Source organism: Mustela nivalis (genome assembly GCF_964662115.1).
Source record: "Mustela nivalis genome assembly, chromosome: 8".
NCBI lineage: Eukaryota > Metazoa > Chordata > Mammalia > Carnivora > Mustelidae > Mustela > Mustela nivalis.
The window spans coordinates 89001491-89023882 of record NC_139027.1 but is presented as its reverse complement, the minus strand read 5'-3'; the positions used below and the strand labels follow the sequence as shown (position 1 = coordinate 89023882).

General features: G+C 44.9%; 1 protein-coding gene across 1 annotated transcript in view; it reads right to left on the bottom strand.

The window, feature by feature from the left end:
• Positions 1–20601, bottom strand: part of PYGB (glycogen phosphorylase B) — a 57020-nt gene extending 36419 nt beyond the window's left edge. The window contains exons 1-2 of the mRNA XM_082744271.1: positions 20204–20601; positions 6507–6608 (exon numbers count right to left, since the gene is read on the bottom strand). Coding sequence (XP_082600397.1) covers positions 6507–6608; positions 20204–20446 — 345 coding nt within the window. The 5' untranslated portion in view covers positions 20447–20601. The remainder of the gene's footprint in view (positions 1–6506; positions 6609–20203) is intronic.
• Positions 20602–22392: the final 1791 nt, after the last annotated feature.

The following is a 22392-nucleotide window of genomic DNA, read 5'->3' as shown; positions in this document are numbered from 1 at the left end:
CACATAGAGATAGGTTTCCTTCTTACTTTCCAATCTGGATGCTTGTTATTTCATTTTCTTGCCTAAATACCCCAGCTAAAATCATCAGTATGATGTTGAGTAGAATTGGTGAGAGCAAAATCCCTGGGACAGGTGGGAGGTTAAACACTAACTGGGGGTGTCTGGTGTCTCAGTCAGTGGTCTGCTTTCAGCTCAGGTCATGATACCAGGGTCCTGGGATTGAGTCCCATGTCAGGATCCCTGCTCAGTGGGAAGTCTGCTTCTCTCTCTATCCCTCCCCACTGCTTGTGATCTCTCTCTCACTCTTTCTCTCTCAAATCAATAAATAAAATAAATACCAGCTGGGGCACCATCACTCAAATAGAGACTGTACGACCCTCTACAGGACAAACTCAGTTTCAGCAAATAAACCGCAAGGCAGAACACTAAAAAAGTGAAGAAGTTTACAGATTAAGAGAGACCTAAGAGACATATCAACCAAATGCAAATAATTGTCTGAATACATTGTTAAAAAATTATAAGGCAATCAACAAGTTTGTCAATTGCCTGAAAATTATTGTCAATATCTTGGGGGTCATAATGGTATGACCCTATCTTTTGAGATACTTGTTGAAACAGCAATAAGTGAAATATGCTGTTTGATATTAGCTTAAATAATCTGGGAGTAGTTAGGGGTATGAGGGGAAACAAGAGAGGTCATGAGTGAGGCTTAAAGATAGGTGGAGGCCAGTGATGGGTGTATGGAAAAAGTTCATCATAGCAGTCACTCCATTTCTGTACATAATTAAAATTTTCTATGATTAAAGAAAAGATTTAAATGCACCCTTGATGGCTCAGTCAGGAGGGAGGTACTTCTATTCAAGTTCCAGTTTTTAGTGTAACCTGCTCCCCAGAACTACTTTCTAGCTCTGTACAATAGAGTAATGGCATGTTTCACTTTTCACACTACATTATAAAATCAGGAGCCTGGGGGAGGGGGTCCTTTTCAAATATAAGATTAATAAAAAAGCTTAAAGTGAGTGAAGTATCACTTTTAAGAAAAAAACATACATATCTGGTTTTGGAATCAAGGTAATGTTGGCCTCACAGAATGAATTTTTAAGTTTTCCTCCCTTTTCTATTTTTTGAAATAATTTGAGAAGAATGGGTATTTCGCCTTCTTTAAATGTCGGGTAGAATTCACTTGTGAAGAAGCTGTCTGGTCCTGGACTTAGGCTTGTTGGAAGTTTTTTGATTACTGATTTGATTTCCTTTTTTTAAAAAAAGGTTCTCAATTAATTAATTAATTTTGTTGGACAGAGACACAGCAAGAGAGGTAATACAAGCGGGGGGAGGAGAGGGAGAAGCAGACTTCCCATGAAGCAGGGAGCCCAAAGCGGATCTCAATCCCAGGACCCTGGGATCATGACATGAGGCAAAGGCAGGCAGATGCTTAACAACTGAGCCACCCTGGCACCCCTGATTACTGATTACTGATTTGATTTCTAAAGAAATCAAGTTTTCTATTTCTTCCTGCTTCGCTTTTGGTGGGTTATATGTTTCCTGGAATTTATCCATTTCTTCTGGGCTGTCCAATTTGTTGGCATACAGTTTTTCATAATATTCTCTTATAGTTATTTGTATTTCTGTGGTGTCAGCTGTTACTTCTCCTCTTTCATTTGTAATTTTATTTGAGTCCTTTCTCTTTGTTTCTTGATGAGTCTGGCTAGAGGCTTATCAATTTTGTTAAAGTTTTTAAAGAATGAGCTAGTTTCATTTATCTGCTTTACTTTTAAAAACTTTATGGTTTTTATATCATTTATTTCTGCACTCATCTTTATTATTTCCTTCCTTCTGCTGCTTTGGGGTTTTATTTGTTTTCTCGCTGCTTTATGTGCAAGGTTAGGCTGTTTGAGATTCTTCTTGCTTCTTGAAGTAGTGTCGTGGTCAGAAAAGATGCATGGTGTGACTTCAATGTCTCTGAATTTGATGAGACTTGCTTTGTGGCCTAATTAATATGTGATCTATTCTGGAAAGTGTTCCATGTGCACCTGAAAAGAACATGTATTCTGCCGTTTTTAGGATGGAATATTCTATACATCTGTTAAATCTACCTGGTCGAATGTGTCATTCAAAGCCACAGTTTTGAGTGCCTGGGTGGCTCAGTAAATTAAGCATCTGCCTTCAGCTTAGGTTGTGATCTCAGGGACCTGGGATTGAGCCTCACATTGGGCTCCCTGCTCAGCAGGGAGTCTACTTCTCCCTCTTCCTCTGCCCTCCTCCCGCCTCGTGCTCTATTTCTTGCTCTGCTCTCTCTCACAAATAAATAAAATCTTTTTTTTTTTTTTTTTTTTTTTTAAAGCCATGGTTTCCTCATTGAATTTTTGTTTGGATGATCTATCCATCAGTAAGAGGGGTGTTATGGTCCCTTACTATTATGGTCCCTACTATTATTACATTATTACTATAACTGTTTATATATTTGGGTGCTCCTGTGTTGGGTACATAAATATTTACAATGGTTTTATCTTCTTGTTAGATTGTCCCCTTTATTATTTTATTTTGTCTTTCTCTGTCTCTTGTTACACTCTTTGTTTTGAAATCTACTTTTTCTGATAGAAGTACTGCATTTCCAGCTTTCTTTTGATATCCATTTGCTTAATAAATATTTCTCCATCCCTTTGCTTTCAATCTTCAGGTGTCTTTAGGTTTAAAATGAGTCTCTTGTAGACAGCATATAGATGGGTCTTGCTTCTTTTATTCATTCTGATACCCCATGTCTTTTTTTAAAAGTTTATTTAAGTAACGTCTACACCCCACATGGGGCTCAAACTCACAACCCCGAGGTGAAGAGGTAATGTTCTTCTCACTGAGCCAGCCAGGTACCCTTGCCCTATGTCTTCTGATTGGAACATTTAGTCCATTTACATTCAAAGAGATTATTGATAGATATGTATTTATTGCTATTTTATTACTTATTTTGTGGTTGTTTCTGAAGTTTTTCTTTCTTTTCTTTCTTTCATGATTTGCTGTTTTTCTTAGTGATATATTTGGATTTCTCTCTATTCTTTGCATATTTGTTAGTGGTTTTTGATTTGTGGTTACTATTAGTGTTTTTGTTTTGTTTTAGATTTTATTTATTTATTTGACAAAGAGAAAGTGTTCATAAGCAGGGGGAGCTGAAGAGGGAGAAGCAGACTCCTTGCTGAGCAGGGAGCCCAATGCAGGACTTGATCTCAGGACCCCAGGATCGGGACCTGAACCAGATGCAGATGCTTAACTGACTAAGCCACCCGGGCTCCCCCTATCAGGTTTTTATATAACATTTTCTGCATATATGTCTATATTAAGTTGATGACTGTTTGGACCAATTCTTTACTTCTCTCCTCCCTATGTTTTAGGTATATGGTGTTATATTTCACATCCTTTTGTCAGTTCCTTGACTGATTTTTTACTGAAATTTTCATTTTACTGCTTTGTGTTTCCTACTTTCATGGTGTCATTTTTGGTCTTTCCCTTCTATTCAAATGTCCCCTTAATATTTCTTGCAGGGCTGGTTTAGTGGTCATGAAATCCTGTATTTTTTTTGTTTGAGAAACTCTTAATCTCTTCTATTCTGAGTGACAGCTCTGCTGCATAGAGTACTCTTGGCTGAAGATTTTTCCCATTTAGCCCTTTGAATATATCATGCCATTCCCTTCTTGTCTGAAAAGTTTCTACTGAAAAGTCTGCTAAAGGCCTTAGGGGGTTTTCCTTCTGTCCTGTCTTCTTTTGTCTTACTGCTTTAAATTTTTTTCTTTATCACTATATTTTACCATTTTAAATACTATATGTCTTGGTGGGGATCTACTTTTGTTAATTCTGTTGGGAGAATTCTCTGTGCCTCTTAGATCTGGCTATCTGTTTCTTTCCCCAGATTAGGGAAGTTTTCAGCTATTATTTCCTCAATTAAATTTTCTGCCCCCTTTTCCTCTCTTCTGGGATCCATATAATTTATTATGCTTGACAGAGTCATTCATTACCCTAAATCTATTCTTGTTTTACATAATCCTTTTCTCTCTCTTTTCTTAAACTTGATTACTTTCCATATTCTGTGTTTTAAGTCATTACTTCGTTCCTCTGCTTCTTCCAGCCTGCTGTTCATTCCATCAAACATGCTTCTCATTTTGTGTATTGAACCTGTTATGCCTATTATATTATTTATCTCAGTGTTAAATGTCTGAGGCCTTCTACTCTCTTCTCAAGTCCAGCAAGTATCTTTATGATCATTACTTTACATTCTCTATCAGGAATAAATAAATAAATAAACCAACAAACAAGTAAAATTCTCTATCAGGCATGTTATTTTTATGGGTCTTGCTTAGACATCTGACTGTGGCCTTATCTTGTTCTGTCATTTAGAACAAATTTCTGTCTTCTCATTTTGTCTAAGTTTCTATACCCATTTCTCTGTGTTAGGAAAGTCAGCTGTATCTCCTATTCTTGAGGTAATGGCTTAGGAAGATGAGGTTCTATAGTGTTCTGTAGTACAGTGTCCCATGTTCCCTAGGACCTGGCATTTCAGGGAGTGTCTCCAATGTGTGCTCTGTGCACTCTTCTGTTGTGTCCTGGCCACTTTGTCCTTCAAGCCAGTCATCTGCAGTCACTCTCTTTGTTGTGAGCAGTGTTTAGTCCCTGGCCCAAACGTGCAAGTTTTGACTTAGGTGTGCTCTGGTCTGCTTGTGAAATGATACCTGTCTCCACCACTGCAGAAACTGAAGCCCCCCAAAACTCCCGCAACAGGAGACACAGTGTGAGCAGGGGTTTGGTCCAGTCTTCTGGTGGAAGGGATCACCACTCTGGGACTGAGACAAGTGTGACTGGGAGGAGCAATTCCACCAGGGGGTTGGGGGAGGGTGAGACCTGGTATAAGCAAGTGACCTAGTGAGTTTTGGCACTGTGCCAGTTCCCCCAGGTGGCCCTGTGCATATGCTGAGGGGTATGGGAGAGAAATGGTGACTACTAGTTCCTTTGTTCTCAGAGGGGTCTCTGTGAATGCTGCCTCTCTGTAACATGCTCTGAGATAAGCAAATAACCTCCCCACTGTGTGTCCCAGGTGCTCTTCAGGTAGCTGTTTCCATGCTGTGTGTCTGTGGGTTGTTTGCCTGCCTTTTCTCTAATAGCAGTGCAACGCCCACTATCCCAGCCAAGCCCACTGATCTTTAAAACCCCAGGCTTTAAGTAAGCCCCACTGGTTGCAAGAAGTCATGAAATTCAGCCTCAACCCCTCTCACTTTCCATATCAGTTGCTGTGGGGATTCGTCTTCCCTGCATGCTCCCCTCTGTGCTAGTCTGACTCTTGCCATTCTCTGCAATCATGGCTCCTTCCCAATCACCGTGGCGTGATCAGTTTCTCTCCCAAACCGTTCATGTCTCCATACTTCCAAACTTCTCTGATGTAGCTTCTTTTCTCTCTTTAGTCGTAGAGCTTGTTCTGTCAGTCTCCAGATTGATTTCTGGGATATTTAGGTGTTCATGGAACAAGGTGAGCCTGGGGTCCTCCTACTCCACCACTGTCTTCCCTTTCAATCTCTTTTTATATAATTTTGAGGACTGATTCCCATTTGGGGGAGTCACTTTTTTTTTTTTTCCCAAATTTTTACTTTGCCAACTGAAACTACCTGCCCCAGTGACTCCTCTCCACTAAGTTGTGGAAAGGGAGACGGGAGCCCCAGAAATGTGAGGCTGCTGAGACCCATGTGAGGTCCCTACCACGTTGCTACCAGTGGCGCCTCCAGAGCACCTCCCACACCAAAAGTGAACAAAAGCAAGGGAGCTAGGGGAGGGAAGGCTCTGGTGAGGACCCTGATACATTCACGCAGGAGGGAGGGAGTGCTGCACGTTCATACCCTAAGAACTATGTATTGAGTGTCCAGTGCAGGAGGAAGGTGGTATCCAGAGAAGGGGGGTATGTATGGAGACAGAAAACAGATGTTCTGGATTTCAGATCTGCTCTAAAGCCACAGATGAACTGTGGGTGGAATCACAAATGTACAATTGTTAATAACGAACCCTTAAGCAAAGGCAGTTTTTATTCTGACTGGGGAGAAAGGGCAATTTTATACCTAGAGGGCAAGATGAACACAACAGGTTGCCTGGGGTGGGAGAGGGGACCAGAGGTGGGTTACTAGTTCAGTAAAGTGACAAAAAATGGGACAGAACCACCCACTTCTGCCCTGCAGTAAATCTGCCCCTGGGGTGGGAATGAGGAGTGCAATGGCTTTTAGAAGCCTTGAAACCTTAGCATCACTATGCATCCGTGTGCTCACAGGCTCATGCATTAGCTTCCCCTACAATCCTTATGTTTGCCCCTTGAGGAGTGCCACCCACTGACCCATTCTGTCCCATGTAGGATAGACTATGACGTAAGTCACTCCTAGCCCCAGATGCAGAAAATGTCAATGTCATTGCTCACCTCTGTGAGGCCTGGATTAAGACTTAGTGTGCCATGAGAGGCTACCCAGCAGCTGGGCCCTAGGGTCCCATACCTGATAAATGGCTTCATCACAAGCATTCTGAAGGCCCAGGTTCACCATTGTGTTCTGCAGTGTGCGGCCCATGTAGAATTCCAGGGAAAGGTAATAGATGCGCTGGGGAGGCAAAAGAAAGCATCTCAGATTTTGCATTCCAACCCCACACATGATGAAGATTAGGGTGATGAGCAAATTCATAAGAGTATCTACTTCGGTCTTTCATTTGGGCTACCCACACAGCCCCTAGATGGGCTCACTCCCTGTGCAAAGCCTTGGCCAACCTCAGCTTTCCAAGGGCAGCACTCAGGACCCTTTGACTACAGAGCTTCTGCTCACTGCCCTACTGGATGTAAGCTGGCCTCCCCCAGATGGCCGGAGGGAGGGCAGGGCAGCGCTGGGGAACAAGGCTCCCAGAATGGACAAAGCCAGGTCTGAACTTACCTTGGCCTCTTCCCCACCACGTGCCCATGAGTAAATGACCTCCTCACCTCTCTAACATAGGAGAAAACAACCCTGTGACAGGGGAGTACTTCCAAGTATTAACAACTTCTAACACCCACGATAAGTACACCCAGTCAACACAACAGGATGGATGGATGGACACATCCCTTTCCACTGGGCACACGTCTGGATAGTGCCTGCTGCCTGACTCTGGGGGACTAGGATATGCAACAGTCTGTGTAAACAAGGATAAGGACCAACCCCTCGCTGGGAGCTAAGCAGGGTTCTGAGCCCTTCCCACGCAAGGTATGAATTATTCCTCACAACCATCCATACAATGGGCCATGGGGCGGCAGTGAATGAGCCACACTCTGGCCCTCAGAGTCTTGCTCTTACACAGGACTCCATGCTGCTTCCTGCCATCAAAAGGAAAGCCTGGGAAAATAAATGGGGAAGAAGGGAGAAATATTGCTTACAGAAGAATTCCAATGAATGCACACAGGTGGAATGAGCGGGACAGAAAATCACCACAAATACAGCACAGTATAACTGTCACAGATAAGAGTCACCATGAACACTGAAACCAGCAGACACAGCTTTACAGACTAATGGGGTATCTGTCAGCCTCCAACATCACCCCCAAAATATTTATTAATTACAATGGTGGTTTCAACAAATGTCCAAAATTCTGATATCTGTCCCTTCAGTAGGTTGTGTCCAAGCCCTTTCCCTGAGGGTAGGCTGGATTGGGGTGACTCCCAGTTACTCAACAGTCTAGGAGTGGGGGGAAACTGTAACTTCATGGGGAAGGGAACTGGCTGTGCCACCTTCCTCAGGTGACAGGGATAACAGACTCAGTACCAGGTCACAGTGATATGCTGTGACGAGAAGGTACCCTGTGGTATTCCTTCCAAGCCCCCAACCAAGACTAATCAGGAGAGAGCCCTGGACAGGTCCCCAACTAGGGATCATTCTGTGAACTGCCTGGCTAGCATTCACCAATTTGCCAAGGTCACGAAAGACAAGGACAGACCAATAACATTCACAGGTGGGAGGAGATTAAGGAAGCATAATAACCAGAGGACCCTGGGTATGATCAGGTACAGAGATAATATTAGAGGAAAAGGTGCTAAAAATCTGAAGAAGGTGCTGAGCCAGTGCCAGCTCATTTTGATAATGGTGTTATGGTCATGCAGAAAGAGAGCACCACACAGTATTCCACACTATCTTTGTGACCCTCTGCAAATCTAATGTTGCTCCTAAATAAAAAGTTACAAAGCAAAACCAGGCTTTGGAAAGGGGTGTGTCTGTGGTGCACATGCACGATGAGTGTATGTATCTCAGATTCAGGTGTGAATCCATGGGGAAGTATGGACTGTACTATAGTTTTATCTTTCCTTCAGGTTAAAATGTTCAAAAGACAATTTTTAAAAAATCAGCTGGTTGCAGAATGCAGCAAGAGAATTCACTTTCCACAGACCGTCATCGTCAGGCTTTGTCGGGCCAGGGTTTGACTGGGATGTCCAGCCTGTACAGGGTGACCAGCCTGAGCCACTTTGCAACCCATATTCCATGCAGTGACACTCTTAAACTGTATTTCTTTATACCCCATTTACAATTCTGACCAGCAGCTGACCAGAAGCCTTTTGATAAAACTCCACGGTTTCAGTTTCAGCAGTGTCGTCTTCTGATTTTTTACAGCTGCGTTCATACCATTACTTCAAACTTTCATGCAGCAGTTTTTAGACAATTCTCCTCAGAACCAAGAAGCAGCCTCAGAAGGTGAGCCAAGGTAGAAAGGGGCTCCCAATTTGCAAAATACACAGGCAGGGGAATTAGGAAAATGGAGACATCCCATGTCAATGGATTGGAAGGCTTAACATTGATAAAATGGCAATACTTCTGAAATGATCTACAGATTCAACATAATCCCTGTCAAAATTCTAGCTGGCTTCCTTGCATATTGATAAACTAATTCATGAGGTGGATTAGGTAGATCGATGGAAATGAAAGGGATCTGAAATAGTCAAAGCAATCTTGAAAAGGAAGGACAAAATTAGAGGACTTAACACTTCCTAATCTCAAACCTTATTACAAAACTATAGTCAACAAGACTGTGTGGTACTGGCATAAGCATGGACACACAGGGCAATGGAATAGAGGCCAGAAATCAACCCTCACATTTATGGTCAACTGATTTTCAACAATCATGCCCTGATAATTCAGTCAGAGGAATAATCTCTTTAACAAATGGTTCTGGGCAACTGGATATCCACATACAAAAGAACAAAGTTAGACAGACCCCTACCTCACACCATATATGAACATTAATTCAAAGCAGATCAAAGATTTATACAACTTGGAGAAGAAAACACAGAAGTAAATCTTCATGACCTTGGAATAGGCAATGGTTTCTTTTGTATGACACTGAAAGCACAAGTAAGAAAAAACAGAAAAATTAGACTTCATCAAAATTAAAAACTTCTGATAACATGAAGAAAGTAAAAAGGATGGGAAAAAACAGAATAGGAGAAAATATCTGCAAATCATATAACTGACAAGAGATTTATATCTAGGGCGCCTGGGTGGCTCAGTGGGTTAAGTCGCTGCCTTCGGCTCAGGTCATGATCTCAGGGTCCTGGGATCGAGTCCCGCATTGGGCTCTCTGCTCAGCGGGGGCCTGCTTCCTTCCCTTCCCCTCTCTCTGCCTGCCTCTCTGCCTACTGTGATCTCTCTCTGTCAAATAAATAAATAAAATATTAAAAAAAAAGAGAGAGATTTATATCTAGAATATATACAACTTAATAATAAAAAGACAACCCAATGGTTTTTTGAGCAAAGGATCTGAACAGATGTTTCTGTAAAGAAAATACCCAGTGCCAATGAGCACATGAAAAGATGCCCAACATCACAATCATCAGGGAAATGCAAATGAAAACCACAATGAGACATCAATTCACATCCTCTATAGGACAGCTGTTATCAGATGATAACAAATGTCAGCTAGAGTTTGAAAAAATCAGAGTCTTCATATATGGGGTATGGAAGGTGAGTTCTAAAATGGTACAGTTGCTTTGCAAACAGTCTGGAAGGTCTTCAAAAAGTTAAAAGTAGATACCATGTGTCCAACTGCTCTATGCTGAAGCAGGTACCTAAAAGAAATGAAAATCTATGTCCACTCAAAAACTTGTATGTAATAGAGGATGGAAGCCACTCAAATGTCCATCAATGGGTGAATGGGTAAATAAAATGTGGTATATTTGTATCATGGAATATTCAGCCATAAAAAGAAATCGAGTACAGTGTACTTTGATAGCTCAGTTGGTTAAGTGTCTGCCTTCAGCTCAGGTCATGAGTCCAGGGTCCAGGGATGGAGCCCTGAGTAGGGCTCCCTGCTCCATGGGAAGCCTGCTTCTCCCTCTCCCTCTGCTTGCCACTTCCCTTGCCTGTGCTAGCTCTTGCTCTGTCAAATAAAATCCTTAAAAAGGAGAGAGAGAGACGCTACAATAAGACGGAACCTAGAAAATACTACACTAGATGAAAAAAGCCAGTCACAAAGGACCACATATTATATGATTCCCTTTATAAAATATAGATAAACCTATAGAAAGAGAAAGTAGATTAGGAGTTGCCTAACTGGTTGGAGGTAGGGAGTTTGGGGTGGGTGATAGCTAAAAGCTGTCGAGTTTCTTTCTGGGGTAATGAAAATGTTTTAAAAACTGACTGTTGGTCATGGCCCAACTCTGTGACTATACTGAAACTCTGTGACTATATTGAAACTGAATTGTTACTTTAAATTGGTGAACTGCATGGTATCTGAATTTTATCTCAAAGCTTTTACCAAAAAGTATAAAATATAAGGGCACCTGGGTAGCTCAGTCAGTTAAGTGTCCAACTCTTTTTTTTTTTTAAACATTTTATTTATTTATCAGAGAGAGAGAGGGAGAGAGTAAGCACAGGCAGACAGAATGGCAGGCAGAGGCAGAGGGAGAAGCAGGCTCCCTGCTGAGCAAGGAGCCCGATGTGGGACTCGATCCCAGGACGCTGGGATCACGACCTGAGCCGTAGGCAGCTGCTTAACCAACTGAGCCACCCAGGCGTCCCTAAGTGTCCAACTCTTGATTTCAGCTCAGGTCATGACCTCTGGGTTCTAGGATCAAGCCCTGTGTTGGGCTCTGCATTCAATGGAGAGTGTCCTTGAGGAGTCTCTCCCTTGTGCCCCCCCCATGAACACGCACATGCTCTAATAAATAAATCTTTAAAATATATATATACATAAAATAGTACAAACAATGTATAAAATTTTGACAGATTATAGTAAAATAAATGTACATTAAGTAGAATACTTCCAATGTAAAGATGATAGAATAAAAATGGCAGAAATGTCCATTTTCCCCTAAAACACACTGATGGGAAGTCAGAACAGGGAGAACTAAATTAGAAAACTGGCCCTCATACCTCTTTACCACCGAGCTGCAAGGGGAGGACAAGGGTGATTGTCCGCAGCTGGCTTCTGCTTTTCTGAAGTGGAGGAATGGATAAAGCACTTTACGCTCCCAAACCTGTGCACTCACACACACCCAGAGATGCATGCACTTATGTACACAGTCACAAGTGGTCACACGTGCATGCACTTACAGATGTGCACACTCAAACCTGTATGCAATTCACTCACTCGCATATGTCTACTCACACATATGGACACACACAAACACATGTACACACTCATAAATCTGGGGACCAAGAAAGGGCTGTTTGAGGGCTGTTTGCTCCAAGGCTGCACACATCCTCCAGTCCCCTGCCCCATTATCTAGTTGCAAAAAGCTAGTTCAGGAAGAATTCCCTCCACTCAGGGAGATGGAACTCAGGATCTACATCCTGAAATTTAAAACAGGAAAACTTGCCCCTTTGGGCTGCATGGGAAAAAAATAATAATACAACTAAAAAAAAATTAAATAAAACAGAAAACAGAACAGGAAATAAGAAGGGCAAACAACACCCAGCATTTATCAAGGGACAAATACAATTTGTTAATACAGACTAATCCCAGATATCAAGAAACACTGATAAGGTAACAAAAAGACACCACCACACACAGAAATAAAAATAAATAAGAGATAAAACCACCACAGAAATGGAGATACTGATAAATGCAAAACAGGGGCAAAGCTGGAAACAAAAACCTGGCTGGAAAAGTGAACAAAATGGGGGACAGCACGAAAAAGATTGGAGAGGAAAATATCCATACGGAATACAAAGAATACCTAATATCTGTGTGATTAGTGTTCCTAAAGACAGCACCTGAATAAAATATTAAAAACTTTTTTTGATATAATTGAAGAAAACTTTCCATACCCACCTAAATCCACAAATTCAGAGAACCCATACGTTAAAAAAAATCATGCCGAGTTCCGTCTCTGATAGCCTTTTCTCGCACACTTGGCAGCACAGTGAGTGAATCCACAGCCATGCTGAGGACAGCTGCTGTCACCACGGCTCATGGTCCATTGCTTCTTCCCAGATGCTATTTACTCTGCACTTAAACTGAGTTATTGTCATACAGGGTTTCCATAGTGTTGTGCAGCCCTTCCCTCTAAACGGGGCTCAGCCACCATAAGAACACATGGAGCCCAACAAAATCCAGCTGTCTGAGAAGAGTGTGAGTGAAGGTTTCAAGAACAGTTGTGCCCTTTTCCTATGTACACATGAAGGCTTGCTTCTCCCCCACGTAACTACTTTTGAGATTCTCCCCAAGAGGCTTTATAATAAGTTGGTAGCTCAGGAATATTAATCAAGACGTTTTTATGTTGCCTTTAACTAGAATGTGTGTTTTTATTTTGTTTATTTATAGATAGAGCATGCGCTCACACAATGCACAATGAGGGCAAAGGCAGAGGGTGAGGGAGAGAGAGAATCTCAAGCAGACTCCACACCCAGGGCAGAGTCCCATAGGGGGCTGGATCTCATGACCCTGAGATCATGACCTGAGCCAAAATCAAGTGCCAGACGCTTAACTGGCTGAGCCACCTATGTGCCCCATAGAAATATGTACTTTTGAGTTGTAGTTCCATCTCTGCTAAAGTCTCTAACTTTTTTTTTTTTTTAAGATTTTATTTATTTATTTGACAGACAGAGATCGCAAGCAGGCAGAGAGGCAGGCATAAAGAGAGGAAGGGAAGCAGGCTCCCTGCTAAGCAGAGAGCCAGATGAGGGGCTGGATCCCAGGATCCTGAGATCATGACCTGAGCCAAAGGCAGAGGCTTTAACCCACTGAGCCACCCAGGTGCCCCTAAAGTCTCTAACTTAACTAGCATTAGGAAAACAGCTTGACTATCTTTTTGTAAGGGATGAAATGTTGGGTCTAGTTTTAAAATCTTCCAGTCTTTCTTTTTCCTCCCAAGTCGAGCACAATGTCAAGGGCTCAGTGGTTTATTTAATTCTACAGACAGTTCCAGGGAGCCTCCCCTGTGAATTAGAGGGGAGCAGAAGCAGTGACCCTAGGGCTCCCCCAGTCACTCAGAGAAGACTGGAGACAGTGGGCTCTAAGTCAGGCATAGCTCATCTGCCCAGTTGGAGCTCTGCACTCTGGCCTGTGGCAAGTTTTCTGTTGTTGCTGTGTAATTTGTTCTAGGAACTTTTATAGTTTCCTCAAATGTATTGAAATTGTTTTCCCCATTTCCTTAAGATGGTTCAGAGTAAGGCAAACTGAAGAAGGCTTGCCAGCGGTGCGGCCCAAGGAGATGAGCACACTTTGGAATCACGCACACTCAGGCCCAATCTCGGCATGTAGCCTGGCCAGCTGTGTGGCCTGGATCCATACACCTCCCTGAGAAACACCGTGTGTACCTTGGGGTACAACCAAGCTTTGAACTCAGGCTATATTGGTCCCTTTGCCAGGCCAAACTTTCAGGGAGAGTAACAGAACCTAATTAGCAGGGTGGCAATTTTGGACAAAACCACTTGAGGGCACAGGCTTGGCATAAGAAAAAGCATAGTCGGCTCACCTGTGAAGGCCCAGCTCCTCAGTATGACCAAACTCTGCTGCTGCTGCTGCTGCTGCTGCAAGTCCAGATTCATCCCAGGTCTGGCCCAGCCTCTTTCCACCCCTCCCACCCTCCCAGCTTCCCTAGCCACTGTCTGTGCAACTGTGGACAGGGCCACCCAGCTCAAGGAGAGCCAGCTGAAAAACCAGACGCTCCCCTGTTTTGGCCTGAGAGAGACAGGGACCCCTTTAGCCCCTCTATAGCAGCGGGGGGGCCTGCCGCCTAAGATGCTGAGCTGGGCTGTTGAACTTTCCTGTATGGTCCCTTCTTGCAATACGACTGTAACACATATTAAGAAGCTTAGACGGGTGCCTGGGTGGCTCAGTGGGTTAAGCCTCTGCCTTTGGCTCAGGTCATGGTCTCAGGGTCCTGAGACTGAGCCCCACATCGGGCTCTCGGCTCAGTCTGTCCCCGCCCCCACCCCCCGCCTGCCTCTCTGCCTACTTGTGATCTCTGCCAAATAAATAAAATCTTAAAAAATATATATTTTTTAAAAAGTGGCTTAGAGGCAGCTTTTTTTTTTTTTTTCAAATTGTGTTCACCTATTACAGGCGAAGCCTAAACTAACAGGCAGCACTGCAGAAAAACAAATGAAACTCCCTAACATAAAGAGATGAAAAGAGGAGCAACACAAACCCTACACCACACAGTAATTTCCTGAAGACATTTTAGGAGTTAAGGAATTTGAATTGTGGAGCTGGAGCTGAATGACAAGAGGGAGAGCCTCATTTTCTCTTTACACGATGGAGATTCATTAACAGAACTGGACTTCTACAGACCACCAATTTATTTTCCCTCCCCAAGGGAAAAGAAAGTCTTTGTTTAGCAGAAGGCTCTGAATGCTCTGCAGGAAAAGGAACAGAGAACTTCTCCAACATTCAGGGCAACGGAACACAGACTGGGCAATTGTTTTCAACAAAAAGAAGCAGATTCTGGCCAGAGACATGTCATCCTGTGCCCTGGAAAAGGCAGCAGCACTCCCCTTCTCGACCAGATTCTGTCTGTGCTATGTCTTCACACGCCAAATGCCTTCTCGTGGTGGCTAATCAGGCAGAGTGGCCCCCACAGCAGGCAGCTAGCTCTGTCAGGGAGCTGGCCAGGACAGAGACCACCAGCCCAACAAGAGGCCAACTCTGGTGGGCTCCCCAGCCTCTCCAGGGGCTCCAGGGCCACACTGCCCCAGCCTCTCCCTGCTGCCGACAACTGAGGCTCATCCTAATCTTCACTGGCTGTGTCACGGCACACATTCTGCTGCATCTGAGGGGCTTTTTGGAGAGTCACACTGACAACACCTTTATGAAACCACTGCTCTGTCTGCCATAAGGATGTTGAACATTAGCTCATCTCTCTCTTTCTTAAAGATTTTATTTATTTGAGAGAGAAAACATGTGCACATGGAGGGGCAGAGGAAGAAGCAGACTCCCCACTGAGCAGGGCACCCAATGTGGGATTCAGTCCCAGGACTTGGGATCATGACCTGAGCTGAAGGCAGATGCTTGACCGACTGAGCCACCTGGGTGCCAACATTATCTCAGTTCTTAAACCCCCAATCTATGAAGTCACACTCAAGCACTTTCTTTTAGGATTTAAGTGCCAGGGAAACTTGGCTTCCTGTAACTGGAAGATTTTTGTTCCGGTGTGGATCAAGAATTTCTTTTTCCACTTTAGGTACTGGTACCTAGAACTAGAACATGGGGCTATTTGCTCAATTTGTAAAATGTAAAATATAATAATAGAATTTGAGAACTTACAAGGATCACAAAGATCACTCAGTTCTGCAGGGAACAGATTTCCTGTGTGCTCCGTGACATTTTTAAAATCCCCTCCCTTCTGCCTTCCATGCTGTTAAGCTCTACAAAATATCTACTCACTCCCATTCCAGTGCCAATCATGCAAGTCTCCCTCCCCCAGCCAGAGAAGCCAGAGCCTAATCAATTTATGTGAAATGATCTGGACTATGTCGAAGTAGGTTTATAACCCATGTGGTCCTAGTCAGCACTTTTTTTTATTTAAAAAAATTTTTTTCTAGTCAGCATTTTAACCAAGCTACCTCCACCTTTCATCTTAAGTGCTATTTCCAGGCTGAGAAGATGCTCAACTAGAGCTAAAATCACATGTAATTCCTACACCAGAAGATCCCATCCAAGATAGAGCTGACCAAACTTTTCTATAGTCTGACTACCTTGCTAAATTTGTGTTTATTTCTTTTCCCTTTACTGTGTCCTAAGAACCCCATCCTATAGAAGGTAGGAAAAAAAAGCCAGTAATTATCTGTTGCTGATCTGCTTCATATCTCAGAATGTACAGATTTCTAAATAGCTTAAAGCATGGATTTGTTTGATGAAAAATTAGGTACAATCTGAAAAGATGAAAAGACATAAAGTTCTCCCAATTGTCTTATTTGTATTTATAGGAGATCTGTAAGAGGCAGCACCATGTCTCTATGAATGTCCTGGGTTTACTCTTTCATGGGGTTTTTCTAACAGAGTCTCCCTGATTTTTGGAAGTACACACTTACATTTTTAAGGGTAAAGGAGCAGCAAGTCTGCAACTTACTTTCAAATGGCTCAGAGAAAAAAACGTATTAATATATAAAGAAAGGGACACAAGGGGATGCCTGGGTGACTCAGTTGGTTGAGCAGCTGCCTTCGTCTCAGGTCGTGATCCCAGTGTCCTGGGATCGAGTCCTGCATCGGGCTCCTTGCTTGGCGGGGAGCCTGCTTCTCCCTCTGCCTCTGCCTGTCACTCTGTCTGCCTGCGCTCACTCTCGCTCCTCTCTCTCTTACAAATAAATAAATAAAATCTTTAAAAAAAAAAAAAAAAGAAAGAAAGGGACACAAGAAATGTGTTAAAATGTTTAATGTTTGTGAATTTGCATGAAAAAGAGAATTTATTATTTCTGCAACTTTTAAGTATGATAAAATAGAATTATTTAAAAAGTCATTTAAAAAGGGCTAGGGGGCGCCTGGGTGGCTCAGTGGGTTAAGCTGCTGCCTTCAGCTCAGGTCATGATCTCGGGGTCCTGGGATCGAGTCCCACATCGGGCTCTCTGCTCAGCAGGGAGCCTGCTTCCCTCTCTCTCTCTGCCTGCCTCTCTGTCTACTTGTGATCTCTCTCTGTCAAATAAATAAAATCTTAAAAAAAAAAAATGAATAAATAAATAAAAAATAAAAAGGGCTAGGATTCAGAAGCAAGGTCAGTGATGGTATTTCATAAAAATACAAAGGGTCCTTGCAGCCATCCATTGCATCTGGGTATTAGAGCTCTCCAGAGACACAGAATCAACAGGAAAAATACATATATAAATTTATTTTAAGGAATTGGCTCACACAGTTGTGGAGGTCTGAGGCTAAAATCAGATGAGGGAGGGAGGATGGTATTTGCAGTCCAAATGCAATCTGCTGGCAGAATTTCCTCCTGCTAGGGAGGGGAGAGCCTGGGGTGTGGGGGTCAAGGGTGGTGCTATCAGTCCTTATTCTATTAAGGTCTTCAAGTGATCAGATGAGGCCCACCCTACATAACAGAGGGTAATCTGCACAACTCAAGCATCCACTGATTTTAATATTAATCTCATCTAAAAACACCTTCACAGAAACGTCCAGAATAGTATTGGATCAAATTTCTGGACACTGGGGCCCAGAAAAGGTGACACAGTAAATAAGCCATCACAGCTCTTAAGAGCAGAGCCAGATTGTCTTCTTCGAAAAATCATAGCACATACTCTGAGAGGCTTCTTAATCTCATAAAATGACAGCTTAACCCTATCTTCCACTTGGTGAGCTGTCAGGTTAATCAGCAACACAAAACATCTGTCTATCCTCAAGCTTCTAGCTTGAGAGAAAATAACAGCTCTCTGATGTCAGGGAAGTTTGCCCATGGGATACAAGGTCAACTTCACAAAACAAGTGGAAACATACCAAAACTGGGTGTGTTAAAAAGACCCCAGTGGCTTGTCCCATCACTAAAAGGAAATCTTTTAAGTGGAGGCAGTGGGCAGCCAAGAATGCAGAAACACTGCTCTAGATCATATTCCTTTAACTCCTGTGTCCAGCCAAACCATAAGATTAATCATATTCATTATGGTTATTCTATCAGAAATATTTAAGACTGCAGTCTGGGCCCATGGCGGAGCTGTCTTTACTTAATCTACTATCACGGCTATGCTGTGAGCATAATTATGGGAAAGAGCTGTTAGTAAACAGGCAAACAACCTTCCACTTACAGGCTGTGCGGTTTCTTTAAAAGACAAAACTTTCCATCTGTATCCACCATGGCAATCAAAACTCAGACCTCTCACAAGAGGCAGGAGGACTGGGAAAGCCGTTTTGTTAGAGGAATTAATTCTGTTCATTAAAGGTCATTTCCATAATCCCTGAGCCTCACTGTCCTTTTCAGGATCTAATTATACATAAACACTTTAATGGGAACGCAAGGTTTTGGGGTGTGTCCTGGCCCAGGTCCAGGGAAATGTCCTTGAATGTGCAAGCAAAGCTGTACTCCTGTCAACTGCTACACTGACAGCAAAAATGATGTTGCAAACCAGAGCTCTGACATCCTCAGGAGTTCTGGGGCAGCCATTGCCTCTTGGCTAGTGTCCCTGGCAAAGTCATCCTAAGCCCCTGCTGTAAAAATCCATTTTGCCCATTTGGTGCCACTTCTTTCTATGCCGTCTTGCATGCTAAATGTGAAGCAGCCCATTTGGTATTCTAACAAATCTGTCCTTCTTACCATCTCTATTTTAGAAAAAAAGAGTTCCCCAGAGTAAGTTTGGAAAAGCAGTCAATCTCAGTCTTACCACTTATTAAACATTTCTTAATGCCTCATGAAAATACTCTAAAATACTATCAACAAAGCTAAGCACTGCCTATGTGTATACTGCAAATCGGGTATTTGCAAACTGGCTTCAGGCCTGCAAGTGTGTCCTTTCCTCATCAGTCGCTCTACCTCAGAATCATAGAAAGAACAATATTCTCTACAGTCAAGAGCAAAAAGAAAAACCCCAAACTGGCAGCAGATGGGTGACCAAGACTATGATAGGCCCATCAACCTACCAATGGCATTCGAGAAGCATATTTACTAACTTGGAAAGCTATTGAAAAAGCTACAAATGTCAACAGAAAAACCACAAAACTGTACATGCAATATACTTTTAAAAATGTGATGTATATTTAATAGAAAAGGATCTGAAAGTCCATACACTTTTATTTTAATATGGTTAAGAGTAATGGAGTCCCATCAGTGACTTTTCTTTGGCATATTTCATCTTTTTCTACATAAGCATAAATTTCTGCAAAATACAAGTAACAATTAATTAATCTCCGCGATTAATTACTTAATCTCCGTGAACTTTAACCCAAAGACAACGTTCTTCAAGGAAGGTGCAGAAACCCCTAACGACAGAGCTTTCTTGGAGGGCTCCTTCTCTGAGCTCCTTACCCCCTAGCAGGCGTCCTCAACGATTTTCTTCTGGTCACCGCCTAGCCAAAAAAAGCCCCACAATTCCCCGCAGAAGACTGAGCTCACCCACCTCCGACACAAAATTGCCCAGGCCTGGCTCCAGTACTCTCTTCTCTAACACTCTGCTGCAGAAAAACAAAAGGTGGGGGGCGGGGACAGCGGAGGAGGAAGCACGGACTGGGCCGCCGTCGCGGAAGCTCCGGGCTAGAAACAGACTGGAAAATTCCGCCAGGACTCCGGGGCTCAGCAGTCGCGGGGAGCAGCGGACCCCTGCAAGACTGAGCTCTTCGTGCTAAGGGTCTGTGGGCTCGGGCCCAAGCAGAGGATGCTGAGGCCAGGTCCCCCGGGGGCCCCAGGGTAGACAACACCCTAATCTGCCTACTTAGACGACCTCCTGACCCCCCAAATCCGCTCTGCGCCCGGGGTGGCAGTGCGGGAAGTCCCGGACTAGGCCTGTGCAAAGCTGGCTGACCGGGGAAAAGCGGTGGGAGAAACGTGCCGCCGCCGAGGCTATTTTCCCAGCAGAGAGCCCGGTGCGTGGACCACCGACGGCCTGCGGAGACGGAGAGGGGGTGGCCGTGCCCAACTTAAAGACAACCCGCAAGCACGGGCACTACGTGCGTCTTTCAGGGAGAGACGCGTCACTCTGCTCTCTCGTCACAGGGTCCCCCGGCTTGCGAGAGCCGGCAGAAGGGCTGCCCTTTTCCGGGATGGGGCAGCGGCCGCGGCAAGACGGACGGAGTGACCCCAGACAGGCGACCCTGGCCTCACCTTGGGGTCGCGCTCATAGTAGTGCTGCTGCGTGCGGATCCAGCGGCCCACCAGGTGGTCCCGCACCGTGTGCGCCAGCGCGAAGTAGTAGTCGCGCGGCGTGGCCACGTTGCGGTCCTTGACCAGCGTGAAGTGCAGGTGCCGATTGAAGCTCTTCCGCACCTCGGCCACGTCGCCCAGCCCCGCTATGCCTCGCACACTGATCTGCTTCCGCTTCTCGCTGTCCGTCAGCGGCTTCGCCATCGCGCCGGCCAAGGAGGAGAAGGACGAGATGCAGAGCGGGGAGAACACGCGGACACCGAGGATGCTGCAGCGGCTCTGGAGTCGGGCACTGCGGCTAGGCGGCTGGCATGGGCCGCGCCTGCGCGGTGTGCCGGGGCGGGGCCGAGAGGCGAGGAGGGGCGGGGCTACATAGGGGCGGGACGCTAGTCTCCTGAGTCAGGGCCTCAGGAGACGGGGACGGCTCAAGGGGCGGGGCCTCCAGAGAGGCATAGTAGGGTCCCGGGTCCAGGCTTTAGTTGTCAGACGGCGGCAGGGGCGTGCTATTTCACAGGTGGGGAAGATGAAGTGATTTACCCACGTCAACTAAGAGTGGGGTCTGGGGGCGCCTGGGTTGCTCAGTGGGTTAAGCCGCTGCCTTCGGCTCGGGTCATGATCTCAGGATCCTGGGATCGAGTCCCACATCGGGCTCTCTGCTCAGCAGGGAGCCTGCTTCCTCCTCTCTCTCTGCCTGCCTCTCTGCCTACTTGTAATCTCTCTGTGTCAAATAAATAAATAAAATCTTTAAAAAAAAATGGTCAAGGGATGCCTAGGTGGCTCAGTGGGTTAAACTCCTGCCTTCAGTTCAGGTCGTGATCCCAGGGTCCTGGGACTGAGTCCCACATCAGGCTCCTTGCTCAGCAGGGAGACTGCTTCCTCCTCTCTCTCTGCCTGCCTCTCTGCCTACCTGTGATCTCTCTCTGTCAAATAAATAAATAAAATCTTTAAAAAAAAAAAAATGAGTGGGGTCTGACCCAAGATGTCCAAGCCCGGCCAGAGGCGGGGAGACTGGAGAAGCCGGAGGCCTGGGAAAGAGCTTCGATCCCGCCCTGCCTGCCCCCAGTGCCACGTGGGGATGGAATACTCTGTTTTTCGCGGCTTTTGGGATTTGAGGGCCGGCGTGCCTCTCGCCCGGCCAGGGTTCCGCGCTGCCCCAGCTGGGAGCGCCCTGGGTGCTGGGGTGATGCCAAGGCCTGGGAAATGGGAAGGGAAACCGGTGCATGTTAAAAACGCACCCACCAACGCCTGGTGGGCTCAGTCTCCCGAACTGGAGGCGGAGTGGCTCTGAAAACGACAGCTAATGTAAAACTGCTCATACTGATAAATGCCAGCCTGGCTGCGACCCTCAGCCTGGGCTGACACACAAGGCTGGGTAACAGGAGACAGCATTCCCCAGGGGCACTGCCGCCCTGAAGTGTCACAACAACCCCTCTGAGGAACAACCGCTGCTTACTCACTGAGAAACTGGATTCCCTAAATCACTGGCCCTCACTTTGCCCTACAGATTACTTAAGGAAGAAGGAAACACCACACTCTGGCCAAGGATCTGGGTGATGTGATGCAGGCTCCACCATCCCACCCAGGTGGGAGCCCCAGATAAGGGGAATCTGGACACAGACTCCCACATCTGCTTAATACGGGGGTGGGGGTGGGGTGGGGGGGTGGGGGGGGTGGCAGTGGTTTCCCAAGGGAACTGCACCTGGCACCTTGCATACAGCTCTGCTCTGCTCTGAGCTTCTGCTTTATGGGAGTTTCACCCTGACCCCTGCCTTTCTTTTCCTTTGTTCCCTGGATGCCCATGTCCCACTGCCTGTAGTTACTTCACTGCGGTGGATCAGTCGCCCAATTTTGTGCCACTGCAGGTTTGCACTTGGTGGTCTCACACTGATGGGCTGCAAAGATTCCCCACTTACATGGAGGTCAAATTTGCCTGCAGAAGATGCCATGAAAGTAGATGCAGGAGTTTTCTTGGTGTGATACTTCAAGTAATCCTCTTACGTGGACTCTCTCCTATATGCATACTTCTTGGAGGACTATAAATGTGGAATTAATTGCAGCCTGACTGCAATAAATTGCAGGCAGGCTGGCATTTCTCCAGGTGGTCACTAATATAACTGGAATGGATAATGAACCCCATGGTCATCTCAGCC